The sequence below is a fragment of the Lissotriton helveticus genome, chromosome 12 (genome assembly GCF_964261635.1).
Source record: "Lissotriton helveticus chromosome 12, aLisHel1.1, whole genome shotgun sequence".
In the NCBI taxonomy this organism is placed as follows: Eukaryota; Metazoa; Chordata; class Amphibia; order Caudata; family Salamandridae; genus Lissotriton; species Lissotriton helveticus.
In genome coordinates this window covers 280,516,975-280,543,135 of record NC_136073.1, presented here as the reverse complement: position 1 = coordinate 280,543,135, position 26,161 = coordinate 280,516,975, and the positions used below count along the sequence as shown (strand labels likewise).

At 44.0% G+C, this 26,161-nt stretch overlaps 1 protein-coding gene across 1 annotated transcript in view; it reads left to right on the top strand.

Moving 5' to 3' along the window:
* The window catches only part of LOC144798008 (neural-cadherin-like), a 566,884-nt gene that overhangs the window by 239,769 nt on the left and 300,954 nt on the right, over window positions 1-26,161 (top strand). The window contains exons 16-17 of the mRNA XM_078668798.1: window positions 2,848-3,131; window positions 16,739-18,357. Coding sequence (XP_078524924.1) covers window positions 2,848-3,131; window positions 16,739-18,357 — 1,903 coding nt within the window. The remainder of the gene's footprint in view (window positions 1-2,847; window positions 3,132-16,738; window positions 18,358-26,161) is intronic.

The following is a 26,161-nucleotide window of genomic DNA, read 5'->3' as shown; positions in this document are numbered from 1 at the left end:
CTCCGATGGCACACACGTTTGTCTAAGGTTTCGTTTTTCTGTGGTGCATTTCATTATCTGAAAGGCACATAACTGATTTTATACTGAAGAAGCAAATTATAATCTCTTCTTAAGCCTTTTGACTAAGATCAAAAGCAGTATTTGTTCAGCCTTTTTGTCTGAATCTGCTCTGTCAGTACACCCCCTCTCTGTGTTTGCTTTTGTCTTTGTGGGGACTGGCTAAAAGGTGTTTTGCTCTGAAAGGGTGCACTTTCACAACACAAAGAATTCTTTGCATCGCTTTGCATCAAGGAGACATCTCTGGGGCAGTACCGCACATGCACTTATATGTTTAGCCACCTAGAAGTTAGCCAGATTGGACTTTGCATTAACAAGGGATGCCTACTTGGAAAAAGCTGCAGACAAGGGTAAATGTTTTATTTTTGCAAAAAACAATGCTTTACGTGTGTGCTGCTGTGCACAGCACACATCTGTGTGCTGCAGTGCTCAGCACACGTCTAATATGTATGTACCTTCAGAGTTTGTCTGTGCATAGGAATTTGTACTGGAGGGGTATGCTTCCAGCACATACTACCATTCATGCCATGGTACTAATTTTTGGGGATCAGGACTTATTTTTCTGTCATCAGCCTTTGTCACTGGAAAGCAGGTATGAAAAAGAACCTGCAAAAGTAAGATGAAGAAAAAGGAAGGGGTTAGGGTGGTGCAAGAAAATGACATGAGGTTGAATCAGGTGTTGACAGCTTTGCTATTAAGCAACCCTGATAATCGGGATTGCTAATGGTGGCCTCCTCAGAAAAACCTTTGGCACCAGGACGTTTTATTAACAAATTACGCACTGAACATCACTACTGCCCTACATGGTAGCAACTTATATTGTAACTGCTTCATTGTAAACAGATTGAATCCCATTTTACGACTCACAGGCCATGTTCAGTGCACCGTTGCTACCCAGCTGGGGTCACATTATTCAAGTACCCCTATATACGTACATTCACAATTATTAAAGTTGGGAAACACCAAAGTAAGCATATGAGTCTCCAAGAGAGTAAATCATGAATATCTTGATTCTTAAATAGGTTCAATCAACAGTTGTGAGTGGAAATATCACATCTTTTGTCCAGAAATTAAACCCAGAGAGCATGCTGAAGAGAAGAAGGGGAGGAAAACGAATGGAGAACGAGGGAATAAGCATTAGGAGAGTGAGCATGGAAAAAGGTATGTCAATCGTGAGGTGAAGCTCAAGATGGGACTGTAAATGGGCAAGAAGAAATAGTCTAGTGAAGAAAGAAAAGAAGAAAGAAAATCCTGGGAATCATCAGCATGTACAGCACAGGGAAGACTAAAAGCGGAGAATGAAGCAAGAACCCTAGTAAAGATCAAAACAGGAGTTGACTAAGAAGTGAGTGGACCTTGAGGAGTACCAATTGAGATAGAAAGAGACGGAAATGCAAGGCCAGCCCATGAAACTGAAGAGGTACGATGTGAAATTTAGGAAGAGAGCAATGGAAGTGGAATATCAATTATACGAGCAAAAGAAAGACAAGTCAAGAGGAATAAAATGGGAAGAATATTTAAACTGAGGAGCAGAAGGGAGAAACTTTGTGACAGACTGAAGAGCTGCTTCTCTTGTGCATGCTGGACGAAGACAAAATTACATGCGGCAAAGAAGATAAGGCAAGTCAAGATATGCACAAGATTGTAGCAAGGAAATAGTATAAGGCAATCAAAATACATAGTGTGTGTCACATTGGGTCAGTCAGATCTGAAAGAAATAAGAGGTAAAGAGATGAGATGAGATGAAAATCAGCAGAAAAAGAATAGCCAAAAGTTTGCTTCCCAAGAGTAGAAGGATGCTTTTAGTGTGTATAAAGGCATCTGGGAAAGTGCTGGAAGAGAAAAACGGGTTGTAGTGCTGGGAGGTAGAGAATAAGTGAAGAGTAAATTGATACGGGAAGAGGAGAAGGATCTTAAGGAGTAGACGTATGGGGATAGTACATGTTCAGCAGGGAAGGATCTTGGAGTCAGGAAAGTCTATAAAGGAAGGTATCGAAAGAATATCAGTGGGGAGACAAAGGTGTAAAAATAGGAGAAGAAACAGGAAAGAGAGACTAGACCCTTTCCAATTTCAATGGTGAAGATTAAAACCATCTACCTTCGTGAACATCTACTTTTCCCATAGAAGGTGTTTTCCTAACTGTTTGACTTTACATAGAAGTACACCACATAATAGCTGTCCTTTGCGCCAAAGGCCTGATCTGCATCCTTCACCCACGGAGTACTGTGGACTCTTATAGGACTCTCATTTAGCACTGACTTGGTGGCTTTCCCTGCGCAAATTCACCAGGTAACATCTAGCAGAATGTATGTAGGTAAGAAGTGTGAGATTCCACGTCTTGCAGCTGGAGGAAAATGTGCCATATTAATATAATATGCGGCTGCTGTGACCTGCTGAACTTGTAAAGGGGTAGTGATACCATACCTGGAAAAATCCACACCTTGCACCAGTATTTATTCAGGTGTTATTACCTCTCAGTATTACCCTGCAGATTCCAATAAGATGCTCAATATCTCTGTTGAACTTCAGCTTTATTGTTTTTGTGTGCTTCTCAAGGAAACATGTTTTTTCAGTGAAGTAATTTGCAGGATCACTTATATTCATGTATGTATTTTCATGGTACTTTTTAGAGCTGTATTAAGCACTGAAGTGTATAAAACAGTATACAATCACAATAAAGAAATACAACTTACATAATATAATGCTTTGAGAAACATTTTGGTGTGGGTGTTTGTGATCTCAATAAAGAAAAAGGTATGCACTATCTAACACTGTATTTATGTTTTCAGGGGCAAATGCAAAAATAAGATACCTGATCACAGCCGGAAACGTTGGTGGTATGTTCAATATTGAACCGGAAACAGGTGTGATCTTCATTTCTCAACCACTGGATTATGAAGCGGTGCCCAGGTACGAGCTTGAACTCTCAGCCTCGGATGGTAAATGGGAAGACTACGCTGTGGTCATCGTGAGGGTTGTCAATAAAAACGACGAAGCCCCAGTCTTCACCATCAATGAATACTACGGCAATGTGACGGAGGAGTTGGCTGAATTACCCAGCTTTGTCCTTCAGGTAGGAGACTTCTTCAGTCAGAATTTTGTTCATTTGAGTATAGTTATGAGGACTTATAAGCAATGTTCCCTCTAATTATTTTCCTCAGTGTAAGGTCTCTGTGCACTGCAGACCAGGCTATGTGCGCCAGGAACCAGACCGCGCATGTGGGGGCAGCGCCAAATATCACACCTGTAGTACCACATAAAGGGTATAAAGGCCGGTGTTCAATTTAGATACACACACCATGACATGAATTGGTTATACAGGAAAGTACACTTCAGGTTTAGAAAAGCATAGGACTGCAACAATGGTACCATAAGATTTTACTAAAGATCCTCAACTCAAGCACTATTCATCGGGTGGTAAAATGTTGGGAGCCTATACAAGATCCCATATATACAATACACATGGATATGGCACTAGATGAATCTGGCTGTGGGCGGCTTTGCGAAGCCTTTAAACACACTAAGTGCAAGCACTGGGTCTATCCTGACAATGACCCCGGTGCCTTTTCTTATTTTCCGGCTCCTGAAACTACTGAGCTTAAACACGGAGTTGCATGAAACCGTGTTCCAATACTGCCCCACACATTGGCTTACAATGCCAAAGGAGTGTGTAGTAATTACATGGAGACTGGCCCAGCATCATGCAGCCTGTCAATGAGGTGCCTTACACAGTGTTTGGTTAAAGTTAGAACACCCAAGCAATAATACAGTAAATTACCTTTGACACAATTCTGTTCCGAGTCACTATCAGGAAAGTGTATTTGTTGTGCTTGATCCCATTAAAATGGAAAAGGTTGAAAGAGTGGCAGATTTCAGAAAGAGTCTTTTGTGAATAAATGTAGTTCTCTGTTCATATTAGTTTGTTTTGCTTAATTTTGATTCTTCTTAAATCTGTACATTTGTGAGCGATAAAAGGTTCATACCTTTTTAATTGCTGCCTAATACCAGTGATCACTCATGTTCAAGTGTTAGTAGTTGAACAGTGGTTATTGAAGGTAGATGTGAAGATGTATTTTTCAAGGAAAATCCTGCAACACCTTGTATTGCAAAGGAATTGGTCACTATTCGGTATACTTGAAGTGTTATGTAGATGCCTTTCTAATTTCAGAACAATTTTATATGTAAAAAGGAAACATCATGAAATGCAATACAAGCTTGTTGAAATGTCACTAATAATTACACTGAAATCATGAAAAGGTCACACTGAGCAATGTGAAACCTTGACAGCTATACATATAGTTCTATATACGTTTCCCTTCTCTTTATGGCTTGATTTAGCTGGCGAGAAAGTGTTACTCATAGCGCTGCCATGTACCACGCATCAGGTGTTAGGCTAACGCATTTCAGTGTGGTGGTCCGCACTGCAATGCAAATTCACATACAATAGGCATAGTCCCTGCCTCGGCTCTCAAGTCATAATGCTGCTACACTGAAACTGGAGTGGCAGGATGCCTGTGTGAGAGCGCTGCTGCTGGTAGGCTTTGTGGGCTGCTGGCTACAATATATTAGTTAAAATAGGAAGTAATCCTCATGGCTGCATGCGGCATTACGCAGGATGTGGCAATGCTAGGGCAGTGCTTACACCGCAGCGCGGTAATTTAAACAAAATCATGAAGGATCCCTGCCACTGCCGAGACCCAACCCCAAGGACCCACGGCGGCCGCTGGAGTCCAGAGCACACACTGTGCAGCTGCTGAGTCTGAATGCAACCCGGGTGGCACGTTTGCAGAGGGAGTCATTTGTTGTGATCAGGAGGACTCTGGTTTTTATGATTTGAAAGCGGGCAAAGCGCTGGTAAAGTAGGCATGCTTTTAATAAATATGCATACTTAAGCTCATGGTATTTAGAGAAAAAAAACATGCCTTGGTGTTGAAAACATTCCTGACTTCAGCCTAATCTAGATCTAATCTCGAGTGTATGATTTTATTGAATCAGCTAGCTTTTAAGTGGGGTGATCAGTGCCCCAGTTGTAAGCCAGCGGAGCAAGAGGACAGGGCTGCCAGTCACTGACTCTGTTTCGCCTCTCCCGTTGAGAGCGAACAAAGACTAACATGCGAGCGGTGCTCCCTTTGACCTTTTGCTGTAACATTCCTATACCTGAAGCATAGACAACATTTAACAGTATTTAACATTATTCCTGCACTGGTAAATATTGTATTGTCTTTCTATATCTCAAATCTTGCTCCCCACAGCCCACTTTCTCCATCAGTGGCGCCAGGCACCCTCTCCTCTTATGCTGCAGTGTGGCGATTTTCGGCTGCCTCCAATGCTGGCTCATTACAAACACGTCCCCCGGCTGGCAATAACCAGAACCCCTCGGGGTGATCCAGGCAGACCCCTGTGTTATGACCGATCGCCTGTCTTGACCGCAGTGCAGCCAGTTCTCACCAGGGGCTATTTAGCCCGCCAGGGTATCCCCGCAAAAAGATACTGGGTCAGCCCGCATTCACGCAGTCACCACTTCGTTGTCTTCTCCTCAGGGGCCTCCGCACCAATGCTTTGCTTCAGGTCTCACACAACTTTGTTTCTGCCGTTAGCCCCCTCTTTCGGCTCTCTGTCCTAACCAGGTGGCGGGGACTGCAGGATTCAGCCTTGGACCTAAAAATGACAGTTTGGTATCCAGGATGAAGCAGTTCTTGTCCACATCTAGCCGGCCATGCCTCCCCATGTGTGGGCATTTCAATGCCAAAATGAGTGTTTCGACCTATGACTCTAAGGGGAAATGAAGGGGAACTTAGTCAAAACCTATGATTTAGTGATTTTGTAAATGTCATCCACCTCACAGTTCCTAGTGGTCGATAATTTTCACGAACCGTGCAATGTACTTCCAATAATACAGCGCCCTTGCTCACTCCGCTGCCACCTGGCTATGTGTGCTCCTCAGCCTCTTTTGCACCCCAATTAATGCCCCTTCGATGTTTGCTGTGGCGGTTGTTAAACCGTGAAGTTTAGTGTGTTGATTTTGCTTGTGAGAAAATGTCACTCATAATGTCACTCATATTAGACTGAAACATATGAAAATGTCACACATAGCAGTATGAAACCTTGGCAGCTATGTACTCATGATCCTTAATATGTCACTCATATTACAAGCAAACATGAAAATGTCCCACATGGCAATTTCAAACCTTGGCAGCTATGAAGCACACGCCCTGCTTTGCATTTGCTGCATTCCTTTTGCTAATAGTGGGCAGCTGCGGGCTGAATGTGGGCCTTTGAGATAATACTCATGTTAATTGCAGCGACCCTGCATTCCTTTTTAGGTCTCGACCTACGCAACAAGCATGCGTTGCATAGGAGAGAGACCTAAAGCCGTCAATACACCTTTTCAGACCAAACTTTCAATGGCAACGCGTGCATGTCTGGATATTCCCTGGCGGGAGTGAGCAAGAACAACATATGTTTGTAATTACCTTGCATACATATGGTGCCCCTGCTCGTTCCCTCAAGGGAAACATGCGCAGGCCCCCTCCTGTCTCCCCTCTCCCTGCTGCCTCCTTCTTTAGCGCGACAAAGCGGCATGTTCACAGCTAGTAAAACAACTCAATAAACAGCTGTGCGCGGAAATAGCTGTCGTGTATCCCTGGCTCCATAAAAGCAGAGGATAGGTGCCTGCCTCTCCGCGGCTTGCCATCACACGTTACGAAATGCTCAGACGCTCTGGCTATCATTTGCCACAAGCCATTTCTTTCAGCATTAAATAAAGCTGCATTATAAATGTAAACAACCCCCACCACCCCCAATCTCGGGAATGAGATATCCCATGAGACTGCAAGCAGGGCTCGGCGCCTTCTGGTCTCGTTCTCTGGCGTCAGCGGTCACCCCCAGATTCCTGGGGAGTCCGGGGGTGTGACTGAATCGGCCCGTAGGAGAAGTGCTGATCACCACATAAAATCACATAAACAATGTGACAGAAAAGGGCGTGTTTAGGAATATAAAAAAAAGATAGTTCTTGTTTTTGTTAGGCATGGAGAGATGATGTGATTTGCCCAGAATTTCAGGATGTTGCGCCCTTGTCGAACCTGGTTTCCCAGATTGAAGGACGACCGCCCTAGCTGTTAGGATACATCCTCTCCCAAGTGAGGTGTCAGTAGTGATGACGAATCGAGAGAAGTGGCAGGTATGGAATACAGTTTATGTTGGAGGAAATAAATCTGCAAAGAAAATCTATTTTGGGTGCTTTATTTAGCTTGGTTTAGTTTAGTTTAGGGTTTTTATAAAGCGCGTCATACACCCTAGGGTCTCTTGGCGCACTGAGACTGCCTCGAAAAGAGAAAGGTTTTGGGTTTCTTTCTGAAAAGTGAATAAGAATTTATTTTTTTCTGACTTTTTTAGTGCTGCAAACACTATGCTTCCGTAGGCCTAGGAGAACGAGCGTTAATTGCCTGTCTGTGCATACCACACATTACTCACGCAGACAATGACTTACAGAGTCTATACCCGAGTCTGAGAGAGGCCCTCGGTCAATACTGAAGCAGATATGAATGATCCAGACTCCAGCGTCGCTGCTTCACGGGCTGCAGGATGCTGCTCAGACACTCAGGTATGCTCGGGTGACTTTCTAATGGTTTTCCTAGCAGTAATCTGTTTATCCCACTCCTTTTCATGCATTTCCAGTTAGCTCTGCCAAGCGCACACGTGGGTCTTTCACAGCATTGTAAATCAGTTATGAGTACATCAAATAAGGATGTCTTATATGAGGGGTTAAAAACCCTACCCTCGCTCGCCTGGGAGGGTTCGCAGTGCTAGCTGATGACTGCGGTACATCCTTAAGATACACAAATGTAAGGTGGCATCGCCCTACTGACGTCATCTTGGCTTGAAGGGTCATCCATGCCTGGCCTGCATTCCTTACCTGTGTTTACATCATCGGCTGAACCGCCACATTTTAAGGGGCACGAGCCGACCAGTAAAATACCTCACATTGCAATTCAGAACATTTTTTTTATACATTTGCTCTGAGGTGTTTCCTGTTATTTACAACACCTTCCTTGCCGCCGCCTGCTGTCATGGAGTCGGGAAGCAGGCCGCCACGCTGAACAGCTACTCCGGAAAACATCTGCTCTGGAGACAGCACCATTGTGTTGTTTTAAAGTAGCAGCACGCAGAGGCCCTACTCTCTTTCTGCAAGAGCTTGTGCTTGAGATGTGAGTGTAAACCTTATACATGCCAGGTGAAATAAACACAATATATTACCTGGGGTACAGCGAGTAAAACCATGAGGGCTTAATATCTATGACATTTAATACTTTTTTAATAGAAGGTCTCATTTTTATATATTTTATGTTTTATTATGCTGTTACCCCTAAATGGTTGGGTTAATGATACGTGAAAATGTCTTTTATCATCTTAAGTGATCGCAATAAAGACATGATGATGATGATGAAAATAATTTAATAGCAAACAGGAGACAGCAATCCCTGTATAAAAGCATGTCTCTAATTACCTCATTACAGGACAGTTATGACCTCTTTAGTCACCTCCAATTAGGAAATGAAATAACTTTTAAACTGTAATAAGTTAAATGGTTGAGTTTTAATGTCTCAATGCCTTTTACCAGAGCTAGCAGCCAAGGTGAAAGACAGGCCGCAGGGCACAATTGCAGCTCTGGTTTAAACATCAGAAAAAGAGCTGTCTTTTCCTTCTGCTGATCATTTAAGAAAAGCAGAAGTGTGGTCAGCAGAAAGAACATATTTATGGACATGTTTATTTTTTGTATGTGTCAGTTAATTACAGGAAAGATAAAATCACTCGCCCTGCATGTGTCTACATATTCTGAGCTACTGCATTTTTTAAATATGATTTAGATGGAAATGAAATTTAGCAAATTACTACATACTTTGTGGTGTGTTTAATTTTGCAATATAGCTTTTGCTTTAAGTCCTCATGACAGCAACCATACCGCACCCTTCAATTAAAAGTGCAAGATACAGTTGATTTAAGTAGTTTGTGGTAATTTTGATGGTATGATCATTTATTATATGGAATAAGATACTCTCTACTTACTTTAAAAGGATATTTTGCTAATAGTACATGGCTGAATGTGGGCCTTTGAAATAGTGTTCTTGTTAATTGCAGTGAGCAGCGCTGCAATTAAAAAGAATACTATCTCAAAGGCCCACATTTAGCCCCGCAGCTGCCCACTAATAGCTAAAGAACTGCAGGTTCAAAGACAGCATGTGCTTTCAGATGATTTTGAAAATACAGGTTGTGTACGACTCTGCATTCCTTTTGCTGATAGTGCGGGGCTGAATGTGGGCCTCTGAAATAGTATTCTTGTTAATTGCAGCGCCCGTGTGCACTGCAATTAGCATGAAAACTATTTCAAAGGCCCACATTCAGCCCCACTGATGCCCATTATTAGCAAATGAATGCAGAGTCAAACGCGACGTGTTCTTTCAGAATAATCTGAAAGAACACGTCGTGCTTTAGATTGCCACATTCCTTTTCCTAATAGTGCACACATGCAGGGCAGATTGTAGACCTTTGTAAAAGTATTCATGTTAATCGCAGCGCATAATGGCACTGCGATTAAAATGAATACTTTCACAAAAGCCTACAATCTGCCCTGCATGTGTGCACTATTAAGAAAACAATGAAGCAAGTGCAGGCGCCACTTGCTTGTTAACCCGAGTCCTCCCTAACCATACAGGACATAAGGGAGACTCACTTTCCTGACGCTCGGCTGTGTATTCTTCACCGTCCGTTGTCTCCAGCTCTGCCTCCTGCTACAAGGAAATTACCATATTTCGCGCCATTCGCATTTTAAAATCGGCGGCGCGAACAGTTTTACGGGCTGTGTAGTGTGTGTGTGTGTGCGTGCTACAATTGGGACACTACGCGCTGGGGGTGACTTCAGTGGGCACGCGCGCACGTTCCAGGGAACAGTGCTTATAAGTGACATATTGTTTTTATAAAAGTGTAATATGCTTTATGGATGTCTGTACTTTCTTTTTCAATTAAGTTGCATCAAAAAGTTGATGAATTATGTACTTGCCAATCAGCACTCTACAAAGCGATAAGAGTTGCCCATAAGCCAAACATTATTTAGTTGAGCAATTCTTTAGCTAAAAAGGACAATAAGATTCCTGACTTTGAACTCGATGTATCTTAGATGAAATAAAAGGAATAGTTTTTCTTGGTACAAGCAGTAAATACATTGAACTTACTCCCAAAAAGAGTGAAAGAATCAAAATGATTATTCAGGGCACAAAGTTTCATAAGAACACAGAAGTGAAAAAGCAGTAGTAAATCGAGAAGGAAGATGTAGATTTCTTTACCATTTGGAGCTCTACATTAGGTTGGAAACAGGCAGAATAGATGAGGCTGGCATTCTTAGATTGCCTTGAAATACAATCTTTTGATGATTCTAGTGTTAGCAATGTACCTCCTAGAGTGTCTGTTCTGAATCTATTCCCATCAGCCTGATTTCAAAGCCCGATCTATATTCGGAGCGACATATCCAGCCGGACAGAGGTCTTCAAATTTACTCAATAAGGAATTAATTCTTACAGAAAGAATACCTTCAACAGTTCACCAGTGTGGGGCACTCGCCTGTACCCAGACACTCTTAGATCCAATACAGAACAAAGAAAAGGGCTTTTAAGGCAAAAGTAACATTTTCTGTTTAAAAGTTCAGATGTACAGAAATATCGAGAAGCACCATTTACATATACAACACATATAAATCAAGTTTTGTATAAGGTGCAAGGCAGGTCGACGGCGTTTCGGTCCCACTACTAAATCATGGGGACCATCATCAGGACATTGATTAATGCCTTAACGTTTTTTAAGCCTCTAAATGCCTAAGGAAGGGAATAAAAGAGAAGAGAAGGCATATGTACATTTTAGAGCCACAATCAAAAAGTTGCATCATTTATCCAGTGACTTGAGGTGAGCAGTGAACCTGATTATATACATGCGAGGTGGGATAGTGAGAGTCGCTAGCTTCTGTGACATGGAACGTAGATACAAATTGTCGTATTGTCCAATCTAATAGGTACCTGGTGGCGGATAATAGAAATAATTTTTCAGTTGTGCCGGTACAGATAAGTGGGGGGAGGAGCGAGAAATAAGGACGTTCGAATCGGTGAGTTGTGGGTCGTACTATGGTGAAGTTGAAATTAGCCGTGCATTCGGGCGGAATAACGGCGAAGTGGGAAGTCGGAGCAGTGAAAAACATGGTGTGCACTTATGCGATATGCAGACGAGTGCGAACAGCCTAAAGGCTGAGGCTTGAAAGGCTTACCAGGGTGGTTAACCAGCCAGTGTGGCCAGTGGGGTAATGCGATCATGCGAGTACGCGAAGCCAAATCGCTGAGAGCTAGGGGGCTTACCACGTTAGATAACCGGTCGATTCAGGCAGCGGGGTGATGGCCTATTGAGGACGGGGAAGCCCTGTAAGTAAACCGCGCGGAGTGTTAAAGAGGATCGCTACACGAGCCAATTACATAGTAACAGTGCGCGCCGGTCGGTTCTTACCAAAATGGGGCATGACGAGTTGGGCCGTGTTACGATAGTGTAATCTGGCGGTACCAGGATTCCACCTGTAGATTAAAACGGGCCATTAGGGGATTTGAAGCAGGAAGAAGTTAAAGTGAGTTCGCACCCCAAGGGAAGTTACAACTTACCGGATTAGTCGGTAGTTCGGTCTGTGTCCTGGCTTCCTCGTGGGGAAGGAGGCGGTGATATTAAAAAGGGGGCGGGATGGCTCTGGTTGGTCAGTGGAGCCTGGGAAGTGCATGGCCATAGAAATGGAAGACGGACACGGGGCTAGCGGCCATATTGGTGTTAAAGGAGTGTGGTTTACCTAAGTGAAAGGTGCAGAGTGAAAGTGACTTAAAACATGAACTATTACATTTCAATAGACAATTAATTACCACAGAGATACGATTTACAAGGGGGGTAGTCATGGCGTGACATTGTATGACCTGAGACAACCAGCTCAGGGAGTTTCAGTTCAGTTGTGAGAAAGACTTTAGATGAGGGATGACCAATCCTCTTGAAGATTAAATCTTATCTGTACCGGCACAACTGAAAAATTATTTCTATTATACACCACCAGGTACCTATTAGATTGGACAATACGACAATTGGTATCTACGTTCCATGTCACAGAAGCTAGCGACTCTCACTATCCCACCTCGCATGTATATAATCAGGTTCACTGCTCACCTCAAGTCACTGGATAAATGATGCAACTTTTTGATTGTGGTTCTAAAATGTACATATGCCTTCTTTTCTCTTTTATTCCCTTCCTTAGGCATTTAGAGGCTTAAAAAACGTTAAGGCATTAATCAATGTCCTGATGATGGTCCCCATGATTTAGTAGTGGGACCGAAACGCCGTCGACCTGCCTTGCACCATATACAAAACTTGATTTATATGTGTTGTATATGTAAATGGTGCTTCTCGATATTTCTGTACATCTGAACTTTTAAACAGAAAACTTTACTTTTGCCTTAAAAAGCCCTTTTCTTTGTTCTGTATTGGATCTAAGAGTGTCTGGGTACAGGCTTGTGCCCCACACTGGTGAAATGTTGAAGGTATTCTTTCTGTAAGAATTAATTCCTTATTGAGTAAATTTGAAGACCTCTGTCCGGCTGGATATGTCGCTCCGAATATAGATCTGACTCTGTCTATATTTATTTGTTCCGTATAAACTTGTTTGCATGGGACCGTTGTTGATCTAAATAATATGCTCCCTGAGGTCCTATGCTGACTGAATTGGGGTCCCTTGTTGCTCCTAACATGATTTCAAAGCCCGTCACAAAATCAATGGTCCAGCTGCTTGGCTGACACCAACCTCAAGTGCGCTGGGGCCTGGGGCAATGTTCCCTCTAATATTTTTCTTCTGTGTGCGGCAGTATAAGGTCTCTGTGCGCTGCAGCCAAGGCTATGTGCGCCAAGAACCCAACTGCGTGTGTGGGTGCAGAGACAAAAATCAGTGCAAATATCACTCAAACATTTGCGTAATAAAGTGAAAAGACTGTGTATTTCTACACATACAGCACCACATGAAGGGTCTTAAGACAGGTTTGCAACTTACAACAAACATAAAAAGGATACAGTAGTCAAAAGCATATTCTCCATTAAAAGTCTTTTAATGTAACAATTTATCCCTTGCTATCTCTTTTGTCAAATACCCATAACGAAGCACCATACAATCTGAGGCCAGTCTTGAAAGGCCAGGCCCGGCCTCTCTCCTGCAATAATCAGCAAAGCAACACCAATGACCCATAACCCCATCTCAACCTGGCCCGAATCTTACTGGGCAGAGGTGAGCTGAACACTGCAGATGTGAATGTGGTTAAGATGGACTGCGAAGGAGCAGGTTGGTTCTGGTGGATATGAATGGAGTTAGTTCTAATGGCTGTGTGGTGTTTGAATGCACTGTGTGGGGCAGGTTTGTTCATATTGGGAATGGGGTTCGAGTTTACAGGGTAGAATAAGGCTGAATTTGCTCTCAAGAAAGTGTCACTCAAAGCTGTTGAAATGTCACTCATAATTGCACTCTGGGCACAAGTCGGGGGTACACGTGGGTGGATGGCGGCCACCCACTTTTTTCACAGGGTGAATGCGGTCCACCTCGCCAAGAATTTGGGCCCCACTGAATAATGTTCTGAACTCGTCCTGGTGTAATTTCAAACACTGGGACACTTTCAGCAGCACCTACATGTTGTCTGCTTTCCAACTGCAACAAGCAACAACGTTCAGGCGGGGACGGGGCTTTCTTATTTAAGACTCCTGCTGGGCCCATAACAAAGGCGGAATTTGAGGGGTCATCAGACCTCCTTTTGTTCGAGTCTCTTGGCTATGAGCAGTCAGGAACCTCACACCTGATGTAAATTAAGCGGAGGGGAAACAAAGGCTCAAACCTTGTTAGCTCTTCACACTTACGTAAAAGAGAGGCAGCTTTTCACTCCCTGGAGCCCCTGGTTAGGAGTTATGCATGCAATGGAAGAATATCAGATATGTAGGTCTTTCCCAGTATTTATACAAAGCAAATTGCATTTATATAAAGCTTACTTCCCCCGAGGTGGCGTTGAAATAATTTAAGTACCACTGTTTTTTCTTATATAGCTCTACTCATTCCAATGCAGGGTGTCAAAGTGCTTTACATCAACATGTGCATATTACGTGTACAATAAGTGGTATACATTTGTAAATTAATGTACAGGGTGTGTAATATAAAACTGGGGGATTGCGAGGTGTAGAAGTCACATATCCTTTTCCATAGCTCGCTGTGCTATTATCCTCGCATGCTCTCAAACGTACACATGATAGACCCGCTAAACATATATGTGAAGGTTTTAGATCTGATGTCACTTCCTGTAAAGTCATGGCTTGTGATGCCACTTTCTATTATGTCAATTCATGTGATTCCATGTGTGATGTCAATTCATGTGATGCCATGTTTGATGTTGCGCGCTGTGATGTTGTGCGCTTTGATGTCACTTGCATACTGCCTAAGTAGGTTAGTCCCCTCCACTTCTTTAGGACTTCGCCCTGATTGCACTGAAATTTTGAAAATGTCACACATAGCAATCTGAAACCTTGGCAGCTATGTGTAGTCCATTTTCTGTTTGAGTGAAATGTCCAATTTTTGGCTTTAAAATTCTGGTGGCCCTATCTACAAAAGGCACACAGCAAGCCTAACAGCACTTCACAATCCCTAATATACATTAGGGATTGTGAAAGCACACGTCGTGCTTCGTGCCTTTTGTTAATAGTGTGCAGCAGATAGTGTTCCTTTTTGAGGGTGTTCATGTTAATTTGCAGCTCCCAACTTGCTTATGCTCGGGGCTGCATTTAACATAAAACTTTCAAAAAGGCACACAAACTGCTGCGCTCTATGAAGAAAAGGCAGGCAGCAAGCACAACTGCACCACGTGTGCTTTCACAATCACTAATACATATTAGTGATTGTGAAAGCACACTTGTGCTGTTAAGCTTGCTGCCTGCCTCATATTAATAGAGTGCGGCAAATTGCGTGCCTTTTTGAACGTTTTCATGTTATTTGCAGCTCCCTACATGCTTACGTAAGGGGCTGCATTTAACATAAAAACTTTCAAAAAGACACACAAACTGCAGCGCTTTGTTAATAAAAGGCGGGCAGCAAGCTTAACAGCACGACGTGCTTTCACAATCACTTTTGTATGTTAATGATTGTACAAGAATGCATTGTACTTTTAGGTTTGCTGCATGACTTTTCTTGATGGACCGCGGAGGGGGCAGATTGTCTGCTTTTCTTCAAGTATTCATGTTAATCGCAGCACCCATCATGCTTCTACAGGGCCCTGCGATTAACATGAATACTTGACTCTGGTGGTGTACGCGCTTTAAAGAGGTCACTGTGCGCTCAGTTTCAACAGGTGCGCAGGCGCACAGGCGCGCGGCTTAAAGGGAACAGTGGCCTGGGGGCAGTGATTGTTGCTTCAACAAATGCAAGACATATTTCAGACCATGTCAAATGAGTTATTTGATAGAACTTATAAGATGAGTTGTTATATTGATGACTTGGATACCAACATTTCAGACCTCTTTACAGAAGCAGGAGCGCTGGTGGCGCCCTGTGCGACAATGTCTGTTGGCAACCCCCCTCCAATGACCACCTCTGCCACAGATTCCCTCACTAGCACCCTTTAACAGTGCCTCTCAAGTCTCCATAACCACTGTCTCTCAGATTCATTTAGTTTTATAGCACCACTCACACCAGTGTAAGGTGTCAGAGCACTTTACACCTAACACACATTGCACAGAGACAATCATATATGTGTAAATCAGTGTATAGGAAATGTTATATCAAACAGGACTACAAGGTGTAGTGTAGGAGTGACAGGTCATCCATACTGGTAGGCAATGTAGTGTGAGTCCTTATTCTTGAAAAGAACAAATACAGAATTTAAAACGTAAAATAATTGTTAGGGGTTCTCTTTCATAATAAGAATTGTTTTCCACTCAAATGAACCCGGTTCACAAAATTAGGATGATGAAAGACTGGGCAAAAAACATATAGCTCTAACATATAGCTTGCAGTTTGCATGCATCTCTAGGATGACAGTTAATAGCTCAATGTTCTATATTAGGATAAACAACGTTACAAAAGGATCTCTCTTACAGAAGCAGTAACCCACTGACCTATTTACATTATATGCATTTCGGTATCTGCATGGTACATGTTCTTAGCAGCAGGCATTTTAACCCTCTGCGCTACCTTAGGATGAGTCGGAACTTCCACTAGACAAACCTCCGGTCTCTTTCCAGGAAGACGATTAATCACTGGAGTTATCTTGACATTTTAATTGATGTCGGAAAAGTTCTGGAGGCAGGAACGCGGCAGCAGATGCTTTTAAAGTGATAATATACATTTTCAAAAATGACGCCCCCTCCCCAAGTCAACGCCAGGTGCGGTTGCACTGATCGCACCACCCTAGAGCCGGCCCTGGCGGGAATGGAGACCATGGGCAACCTAGAAAGCCTCCTGCCACATTTGTCTAATCAGATAGAAGAATGTTTTATATATGTGACATGAATGCCTGAACTATTTCCTCCTGATTATCAAGATGTTAACTTTTAAATGGTACAGCACATTTCACTATACCGCCCTTTCTTTTCTAGGTTTCAGCATCCGACCCTGACGATGACATTAATCAAGGAGACATCCGGTATTCTCTTCATGGGCATGGTGCCGAAAATGTATTTACTATAGACCGAAAGTCCGGCAACATTTTTGCTCAGAAGGCTCTTGACCGCGAAGAGCGTGCACTTTGGCGATTTGTTGTCTTGGCTACTGATGAGGGAGGAGAAGGACTAACTGGATTTTCTGACATCATCATCACTGTCATCGACATAAATGATAATGCACCAAAATTTCTTTGTATGCCTGATAAATGCAATGGCAGTGTGTTTGAAAATTCTCCGGCAGGCACACTGGTGATGGAAATGGCCGCAGTTGATTTGGATGATCATGTTGGATCACATGCTTTTCTTACCTATCGGATCATTGACAGTGTAAGTAGTGGGTTAAACGTGGACCTATTCAGTATTAACCCCAGAAGTGGAGCTATTTACCTGGCCAATGGAACATTAGACAGAGAAGTGAATGATAAATATTTTCTGACTGTTGAAGCAAGCGATGGTGGAGGATTAACAGGAACAGGAACCGCAACTATCCATGTTTTAGATGTGAATGACCACATACCAGAATTCACTCAACGTTTCTGGCAAGTAGTGATCCCAGAAACAAGTGAGATCCACTCTTCAGTGCTTGTGGTAACAGCACGGGATGCTGACCTGGGAGAGAACGCTCATCTAACTTTTAGCATTGTTGGGGGGGATGAAGAACAGAAGTTTTACATTGACCATAATAAGCATGAACAACATGCAATGATTAGACTGAAAAAGAAAGTAGACTATGAGAAACCCCGTGAACGAAAGTTTAATCTTACTGTGAAAGTGGAAGACCTTCATTTCACCAGCACAGCATCCTGCGTAATTATGGTAGAAGACTCAAATGATCATGCTCCAGTTTTGGTTCCGCAGTTTCTACAGGTGGATCCTATTTTTGAAAATGTACCTGTTGGCACCACAGTAGCCAAACTCACAGCCACCGATGAGGATTCTGGTTTGAATGGATATGTTTCCTTTATGATCCAGGCAGAGTCTGACCCCCTGAACCAGTTTGCAGTTGACCAAGCTGGGCATGTGATGGTTGCCAATGCACTTGATCGAGAAACAGTTCAACAGTATACTCTGATTGTACTTGCAAGCGACCAAGGATCATCTTCAAAAACTGGAACCGCTACAGTGCTCATCAGTGTGCTTGATGTAAATGACAATAAGCCTGTGTTAGAAACTGTGTACAGCCCTGTTGTTTTGGAAAATACGCCAGGACCACATGTGGTCCAGGTTAACCAGACATCTTACTTAGTACATGCTGTTGATCGTGACACTTCTGAAAATGGTTCACCTTTTACATTTTCTCTGCCATCAGACTACTGTAATTCCTCTGATTTCACTCTAACTGACAATAGAAACAACACTGCAACCATCACAGCTCTAAGACTCTTTGACCGGGAAAAACAGAAGGAGTTCCACCTGCCTATTATTATAACAGACAGTGGAAGCCCACCTATGACTGCTACAAATACACTCACTATAACAATTGGGGATGAAAATGATACCCCTCATGCAGCTGGCCATAAGGATGTCTACATTTATACCCACAAAGGTAATATGTAATTGATGAATTTCGAAACAAACACTTGCATAGTATGTAAAATGGAGGATGTTGTCCTACAATGCGTTACCAAAAACCTTCTCTTCACACACAATAACCATTTTTTTCTGTCTTCCTGCTACTGTTGATTGAATAGTTCAGTGATCTGAGGGCCATCTACAGGGATCTGAGTAAATACTAGAGGTTGCTGGTTTGTATCGTGCAGAGCCATCTCAGCCTTAAACCCTCTCATGGTGTTAAAATAATTGCTACAGGTTTGGATAGTTATAACATAGTAGCCCGGAGATCTTCAAACTGGAGTGTGGGGCCTGATATAATCTTGTGGAGAGGTGTGCCAGTCTCTTTCCACAAGGAGTATTAGTTATGCCCCTAGGAAACAGACAAACAGTGCTTAAAACAGTGTTGTATTTTTTAATGAAAGAAAAGAGGTGGCAGTGAGACACTCTTTAGTTGGCCATCAGTAATGTATTTCTTCACTCATGTATTGGCTGGATGATGGTGTCAAAGTGTGAGGGGGGCTACAAATCAATCTCAAAGTCCCTCCCCCGTTTCTGATCAAGGATCACACTATAAATTCTCTTACACTTAAAGGGAGGAGTCCAGGCTGTCACATGCATGTTGGCAATCATGTGCTTGATTGTAATGTTTTAAAGAAATAAGTGAACATATCTGCAATGTTTTCATTTTTTTACCGTCAGATTTGACAATTGTTTAGAACAATTATTACCCCAGTATTGGAACTTTCATAGATTCCCATGCTTTGTATCATTCCCCGTCGTCGGAATGGGAGCCTCGGTAAGTAAAAAAAAATATCATAACCATAGAAACAAAAGAGAAAATAGGCCTAGGCCTCATCTCATTTTGTATCCTATCACCCTCTTTGTGTTAAAGAGACCAAACTTTCCTCAGGACCAATCAGAACAGCCTCACCCATAGAACCTTCCTGAGAGAGCTCAGAACCTCAGATTTTTCTACCGCACGTTGTGCCAGGGAGTCTCCACTGAGCTCTGCTCAGTTTTTCATACTATTCAGCTTATTACTTCAACTCTTCAACTTCAATCAACAATGTCTGACAAGGAGAAGAAGGCTTTATTCAGGTCCTGTGCATCCTGTGGAAAAAAGAGGCTTTTTGTGGAGGATAAGCATGACAGCTGTATTTACTGCTTATATCCTGACCACAAGGCCACAGATTGCAAACTATGTAGAACTTTTTCTACAAAGACTTTGCGAGACAGAGAGGGCCGACTGTTGATCTGGCTTCAGAAGATGAAGACTCGGAAGGAGGTGCTTTCTTCTGATGAGGGGGATTCTTCATCTGTCTCAACCTCCAGGAGATCCAGGAAGAGGGGTAGGTCTTCTCCCTCTACTTCTAATGAGCCTCCTGTTAAAACTTCTCATAAGATCTCTGAAAGGTCTGAGATGGTTAGTCCCATTAAATCTCCTCACCGAGGTGAAAAGGAGAGGCTGGGACAGGCTGCTGAGATGGACACAGCCAAAAAGGACAACAAGGAAGTTCCTGTCACTTCTCAGAAGTCCCATAAGGAGAAAGACAGCAAAAAACCCTCTGCAGTCACTCCAGAGACGAAATCTGATAAAAAACAGCGTCCGTCAACGACGAAAATGGCTGGTATGTCGACGACAATTACTTCTTCTAAAGGTTCAAGTGCTCCATTGGCGCCATCGACGGGACCGTCGACGGTGGTGGCGACGACGCCTTTGACTTTGACCACGTTTAAGGTACCTTCATGTTCGTCGACAGTAGTTTCTGCCTCGTCGTCGTTAGTGATGTCATCGAAGGTACTGTCGACAGCTGCTTCGGCGACGAAGACTACGACGACGACAACGACCACAGCGAATATGCTGGTGACGATGAGGCCGTCGACGATCACTCCTTCATCGACGATGATGACTTTGCCGACGAGGTCCGGTGGGCCGTCGACGATTCCTTCGTCGACGAGGACCCCATCGACGATTGCTCCTTCGACGACGACTCCGTCGACTCCGTCGTCGACCACTCAAAAAATGCATTTTCCAATACAGAAACTTCGAATAACACCAGAGATGACATCTCCTAGACGGGTTACATCCTTGCCTCCAACAATGCTGCTGGATGATGAGTCGGAGGAAGAGGAGGACGGGGGTCAATATGGGGACGCCTACAGTCCTTCAGATTTAATTGTCAAGTGTCAAGAGACGGACACTGAAGAATACTATGAACATCACGATGACCCAGGGGTACAACATTATGCGGGCATGGGTTAAGACATGGTGGCCATGCCTGCTTCTCTAGTTTCAGATCTACAATTGATGCTGCAGGATTACAGAAACAGGTTTCCACCACAGTCTATAGTGCAGCCAGAACGACCTCCTACTCCGGTGGTACCTCAGACGCCACCAGCTGTCATACCAGTGGTGGTCTCACGGCCAGTAGACCCTGAACCTCGGAGAGACATCAATGAGGATGTAAGGGATGATGATGATGATGATGATGACGATGATCAGGGTAGTCCTTTAACTGATCCTTTGCAAGACCCAAACTTGCATCTCGACGAAAGTGGGTTGCAAGATCCGGATTTTGTGGGACGGGACACGGGGGTGTCTCCTCCAACTGATATTGGGGGGCTTCATAACCTCATGGAAAGGGCATTAAGGAGGTTTGGACTGCCAATTACAAAGGAACAGTCGGACTGTTTCCTTTATGACTTTAAGGAGGAATACAGGAAGTCAGTTAGGTCCATTCCCATAATTGAGCATGTGTGGGATGAAGGAATCAAGATCATGCAAACCCCGGCCACAGTCATCCCTGTTCTTCCCCGGCTGGAGAAGAAATATAAAGCCCCGGAGGGCAGTCCAGCGTGTCTTCTTGGACAGCCTAAGCCCGATTCTGTGATCTCGCAGGCAGCACAGAGCAAATCCAAAAGCCCATCGACGCCTCTGACTACAAGGCCAAGAGAATTCTGATCGAGGAAGAGAGATCATCTTCGGAAGTGATTGATTGTGCGATGGACATTGCTTCCACTGCTTTTCGAGCTTTAGCCGGTTCGGCGGTATTGCGCTGTCAGGGCTGGTTGCGAGCTAACTGGTTTCGTCAAGAGGTCCAAAATAAGATCCTGGACCTCCCATTTGATGGTGAAATGCTGTTCGGCAAGCATGTTGATGACGCCCTACAAAATATCAAAAAGGACACTGACACGGCAAAGTCCTTGGGATCATTGAACTATTGAAAGGTCCCATTCAAAGGAGCCAGAGGCAGGGGTTTCTCTGCTTATAGAGGCAGCAACCAGCAAAGATATTCAACGCAGACTTCACAGTCTTACAAGACTCAATATTCAAATCAACGCCAAGGCCAATCGGCGTCTTACACTCGCCAATCTCAGGGAGGGCGTCAGAATCGCCAGGGTCGTGGCAATGCCAAGAGACAATAGCGGCCTCCTGGCTCTTTCTACTGTTCCTCCCCTGACAGCTACATCAGTAGGGGGCAGGATATCTTTTTGTCTGGACAACTGGAGAAAAATAACATCAGACCAGTGGGTCCTGAATATTGTTCAGAGTGGCCATATGTTGGAGTTCCAAGATCTTCCTCCAACCCGAGCTCCAGGCACCAATCAATCAAGACATCTGGGTCTGCTACGCCTCGAAGCCCACCAGCTTTTCACCAAGGGGGCAATAGAGCCGGTACCTCTCTCCCAGAGGGTCAGTGGTTTTTATTCCAGGTTCTTCCTGGTTCGAAAGACGGCAGATACTTGGCACCCCATTTTAGATCTCCGAGAGCTCAACACTTATCTCATCAAACTGTCTTTCAGGATGGTCACTCTCCAGGATATTCTTCGTCTTCTGAACCCGGGAGACTATATGGCGTCTCTGGATTTAGAAGATGCGTACTTCCACGTACCGATCCACCCAGCTCACAGGCAATATCTACGCTTCACAGTAGGCAAGAGCCATTTCCAATTCAGAGTTCTTCCGTTTGGCCTTCGATCGGCGCCACGGATTTTCACAAATGTGCTGGCACCAGTGGCGGCTTTCCTCAGAAAGCAATCCCTAGAGGTTTTCCCCTACTTGGACGACTGGCTAGTCAAGGCTCCATCCTTCCAGGAAGTTTCCAGAGCCATTTCAACTTGCATCCAATTGTTCGATCACCTGGGCCTTCAGCTCAACGAGAAGAAGTCAGTTCTTCGACCTTCCACGTCCGCAAGATTCCTAGGGGCTGTTTTAGACACGGAACAGTGCAAAGCTCGTCCTTCAGAAGAACATCAGCAAAAACTGATGCTCTCAGCTCGCCAGGTGCAGAAATAGAAATCCCTTTCAGTTCGGTGCTACAAGTCCCTGCTCGGATCGATTTCATCCTGCATACCATTAGTACCGCATTGCAGACTGCGAATGCGTCCTCTGCAAGAGGAACTAGACAAACAATGGTGCCAGGCAGGGGGCTCGTTCAACGACAAAATGTTGGTTACACCGCAGATAGAAAAGGCATGCGAGTGGTGGTTGGTGAAAGAGAACATCGCAGAGGGGCTAACATTCAGACATCCACCATCTCCTATGGTCCTAACAACAGATGCCTCATTAGAAGGCTGGGAAGTGGTTCTCCAAGAACTTCAAATCAGTGGACACTGGAGTCCAGAACAGCGCCCGTGCCACATCAATTTTTTGGAACAGACAGCCGTTCGGTTAGCTTTGCAAGCTTTCCTCCCGAGAGTTCGAAACCGCACAGTGCTGATCCGGACGGACAATACGAAGGCCATGCACTATATCAACAAGCAAGGGGGGACGAGATCTCAAACTCTGTCCAAGGAAGCCCAAGGACTTTGGGATTGGGCTATTCTTTACAAAGTCACTCTACAAGCGGAACACCTTCCAGGCACTCTCAATGTTACAGCAGATGCACTAAGTCGCGGGAAACAGGCGAATCACGAATGGGAATTGAACCAGTCAGTTCTGGAAAAAGTGTTCTCAGTCTGGGGAAGACCGACCATAGACCTCTTTGCGTCTCCGGAGAACGCCAAATGCTGGTTCTACGCAAGCAAGGAACACCATCAGGGATCCTTGGTGAATGCGCTTTCCATGTCTTGGTTCGGCGCATTCTTTTACGCTTTTCCACCAATTCCCCTCATTCCACGAGTGCTCCGGAAACTCAAGGCGGAGCCATGCAGGATGATTCTCATTGCTCCAGCGTGGCCCCGACAGTTCTGGTACACAGAACTTCTTCTACTGTCTCAGGATCGTCCAATTCGCCTGCAACTAGTTCCGTCTCTGTTATCAAGGGATCAAGGTCAGGTGCTCCATCCGGATCCGGGGTCGCTGCATTTAACAGCGTGGCTCCTGAATACAGAGAATTCCGACATCTGAATCTCACCAAGGAATGTAGAGAGGTTTTGCCCCAGGCTCGAGCGCCAAGTACTAATAAGACGTACAAAGCAAAATGGAAGAGATGCTGCCTGTGGTGTCAGAGAAACCGTCGCCATCCTTACAAGTCTCTTCCTCATCAAGTTTTGCCATATATACTATCATTGGCTAAGTCTGGTTTGGCTCACTCTACAGTTAAGGTGCATCTGGCAGCCATCTCAAGGTTCAGGCGAACTTCATCAGGTCCTTCTCTATGGTCTTCCAGAATTATTAAACAGTTCTTGAAAGGCCTGTTTTGGATGTATCCTCCAGTTCGTCCACCTCTACCAATTTGGCAGCTGAACCTGGTGTTGGCTCAACTAATGAAAGCTCCGTTTGAGCCTATTCACAAGGCGGACTTGAAATTCCTTTCTTGGAAGCTAGCCCTTCTCTTAGCCCTAACATCGACTAGGAGGGTTAGTGAGCTTCAGGCGCTGTCCATAGTGGAACTTTTCCTTCAATTCAAAAGAGATGTTCTTATCCTTCGAACTAATCCAAAGTTCATCCCGAAGGTTCCGTCCGAGTTCCATCTGAATGAACCCTTGATTCTAAAATCATTTTTTCCGCGGCCTTCGACTCCGGCGGAACGAACATTGCATGCTTTGGATGTTCAAAGATGCTTGAAATTCTATTTGGAGCGCACAAAGTCCTTTAGAAAGTCATCACAGTTGTTTGTCGCCTATAGCACGCCACGGAAGGGATGTGCTTTAACAAAGACAAGCATTTCTCGCTGGATCTCCAGTGCGATTCAATTCTGCCATCAGGAAGCAGGCAAACCTCTGGGCAGAAAGGTTTGTGCGCATTCCACAAGAGTGGTGGCATCTTCTGTGGCTCTTTTTTCAGGAGTCATGATCAAGGACATATGCAGGGCAGCAACGTGGAGCAGTACTCATACCTTCACGAAGCACTACTGCCTAGAGTCTACAGGACAAGACGACGCTGCTGTTGGTCAAGCAGTCCTCAGGAATCTGTTTCAGTGAGAGGTGAGCTTTCCCTACAATCCCTCCTTCCTGTATTGCACATTTTGTTCCTGTGATGCTCTTTATGTTTATATGGCAAACTGTGCTTTGGTGATTTACTGCTAGCTATTCTGATACAAAGCATGGGAATCTATGAAAGTTCCAATACTGGGGTAAGAAAACAAGTTACTTCCCTGTAACTTTGGTTCCCCAGTATTGGTAACTTTCATAGATTCCCATGCGCCCACCCTCCTCCCCTGGGAAAGCTCAGTCTTTTTACAGAGATAGTGGCGGTTTGCACAACGGCTACGAAAATCTGAGGCTCTGAGCTCTCTCAGGAAGGTTCTATGGGGTGAGTCTGTTCTGATTGGTCCTGAGGAAAGTTTGGTCTCTTTTACACAAAGAGGGTGATAGGATACAAAATTAGATGAGGCCTAGGCCTATTTTCTCTTTTGTTTCTATGGTTATGATATTTTTTTTTATTTACCGAGGCGCCCATTCCGACGACGGGAATGATACAAAGCGTGGGAATCTATGAAAGTTCATCAACTTGGGGCTGTCTTTCAGCCCCAAAACCAGTGGCACAGCTCATATCGCATTTGCAAGTATTCTCAATGTTTTCAATGTTATATACTCCAATAAATTCCAAGTTTTTTCTCTCCATTTTCATTTACACTTTAAACCTTTCTGGTCCACAAGCAGGGACATGCAATTTTCAAAGTTTCTCATGTTTTAAGTGGGCCATCCGAACCTCTTCTTCAAAAAACACGATAAAGGCAAAATTCATCAAGAGCAGTTTATTAGCACCAATGCATTTCGGGCCACTGGGGGCCCTTCGTCAGGGTGTAACTGGAAATAATTAAAAAACATACATTAAAAAACATCCGGTTTGTATACATAATATATGGTACAAATTTCACTCCGCTAAATGTAACATCTCGTTCCTTCTATGATGTTCTGCTTTTGTTACCCCCAATTTTATTGCAACAGTTAAATCGGATAGATTGTTGGAGGGAGAGGGGTGTTTTAACTAGTGTGGTTAAAGCGGAGTATGAATTCATGCTCAGGAAATGTGTGAACTGAAGATTTAGCGGTAAATGCGTAGATGGTGGGGGAAGTAGTAGACTTGACTGATGGTTGTTAAGCGGGGGAGGAGACGAGTAAAGAGCGGAACTGGAGGGCCTGCACTAATAAGATGGAAGTAAGGGAGGATAAAGGTGGGGGAGGTTTGGTTGATTGGGTTAGAGGAGGGCAGTTATTTATTAAGTAAGAAGGAACAATGTTGCAATAAAATTGGGGGTAACAAAAGCAGAACATCATAGAAGGAACGAGATGTTACATTTAGCGGAGTGAAATTTGTACCATATATTATGTATACAAACCGGATGTTTTTTAATGTATGTTTTTTTAATTATTTCCAGTTACACCCTGACGAAGGGCCCCCAGTGGCCCGAAATG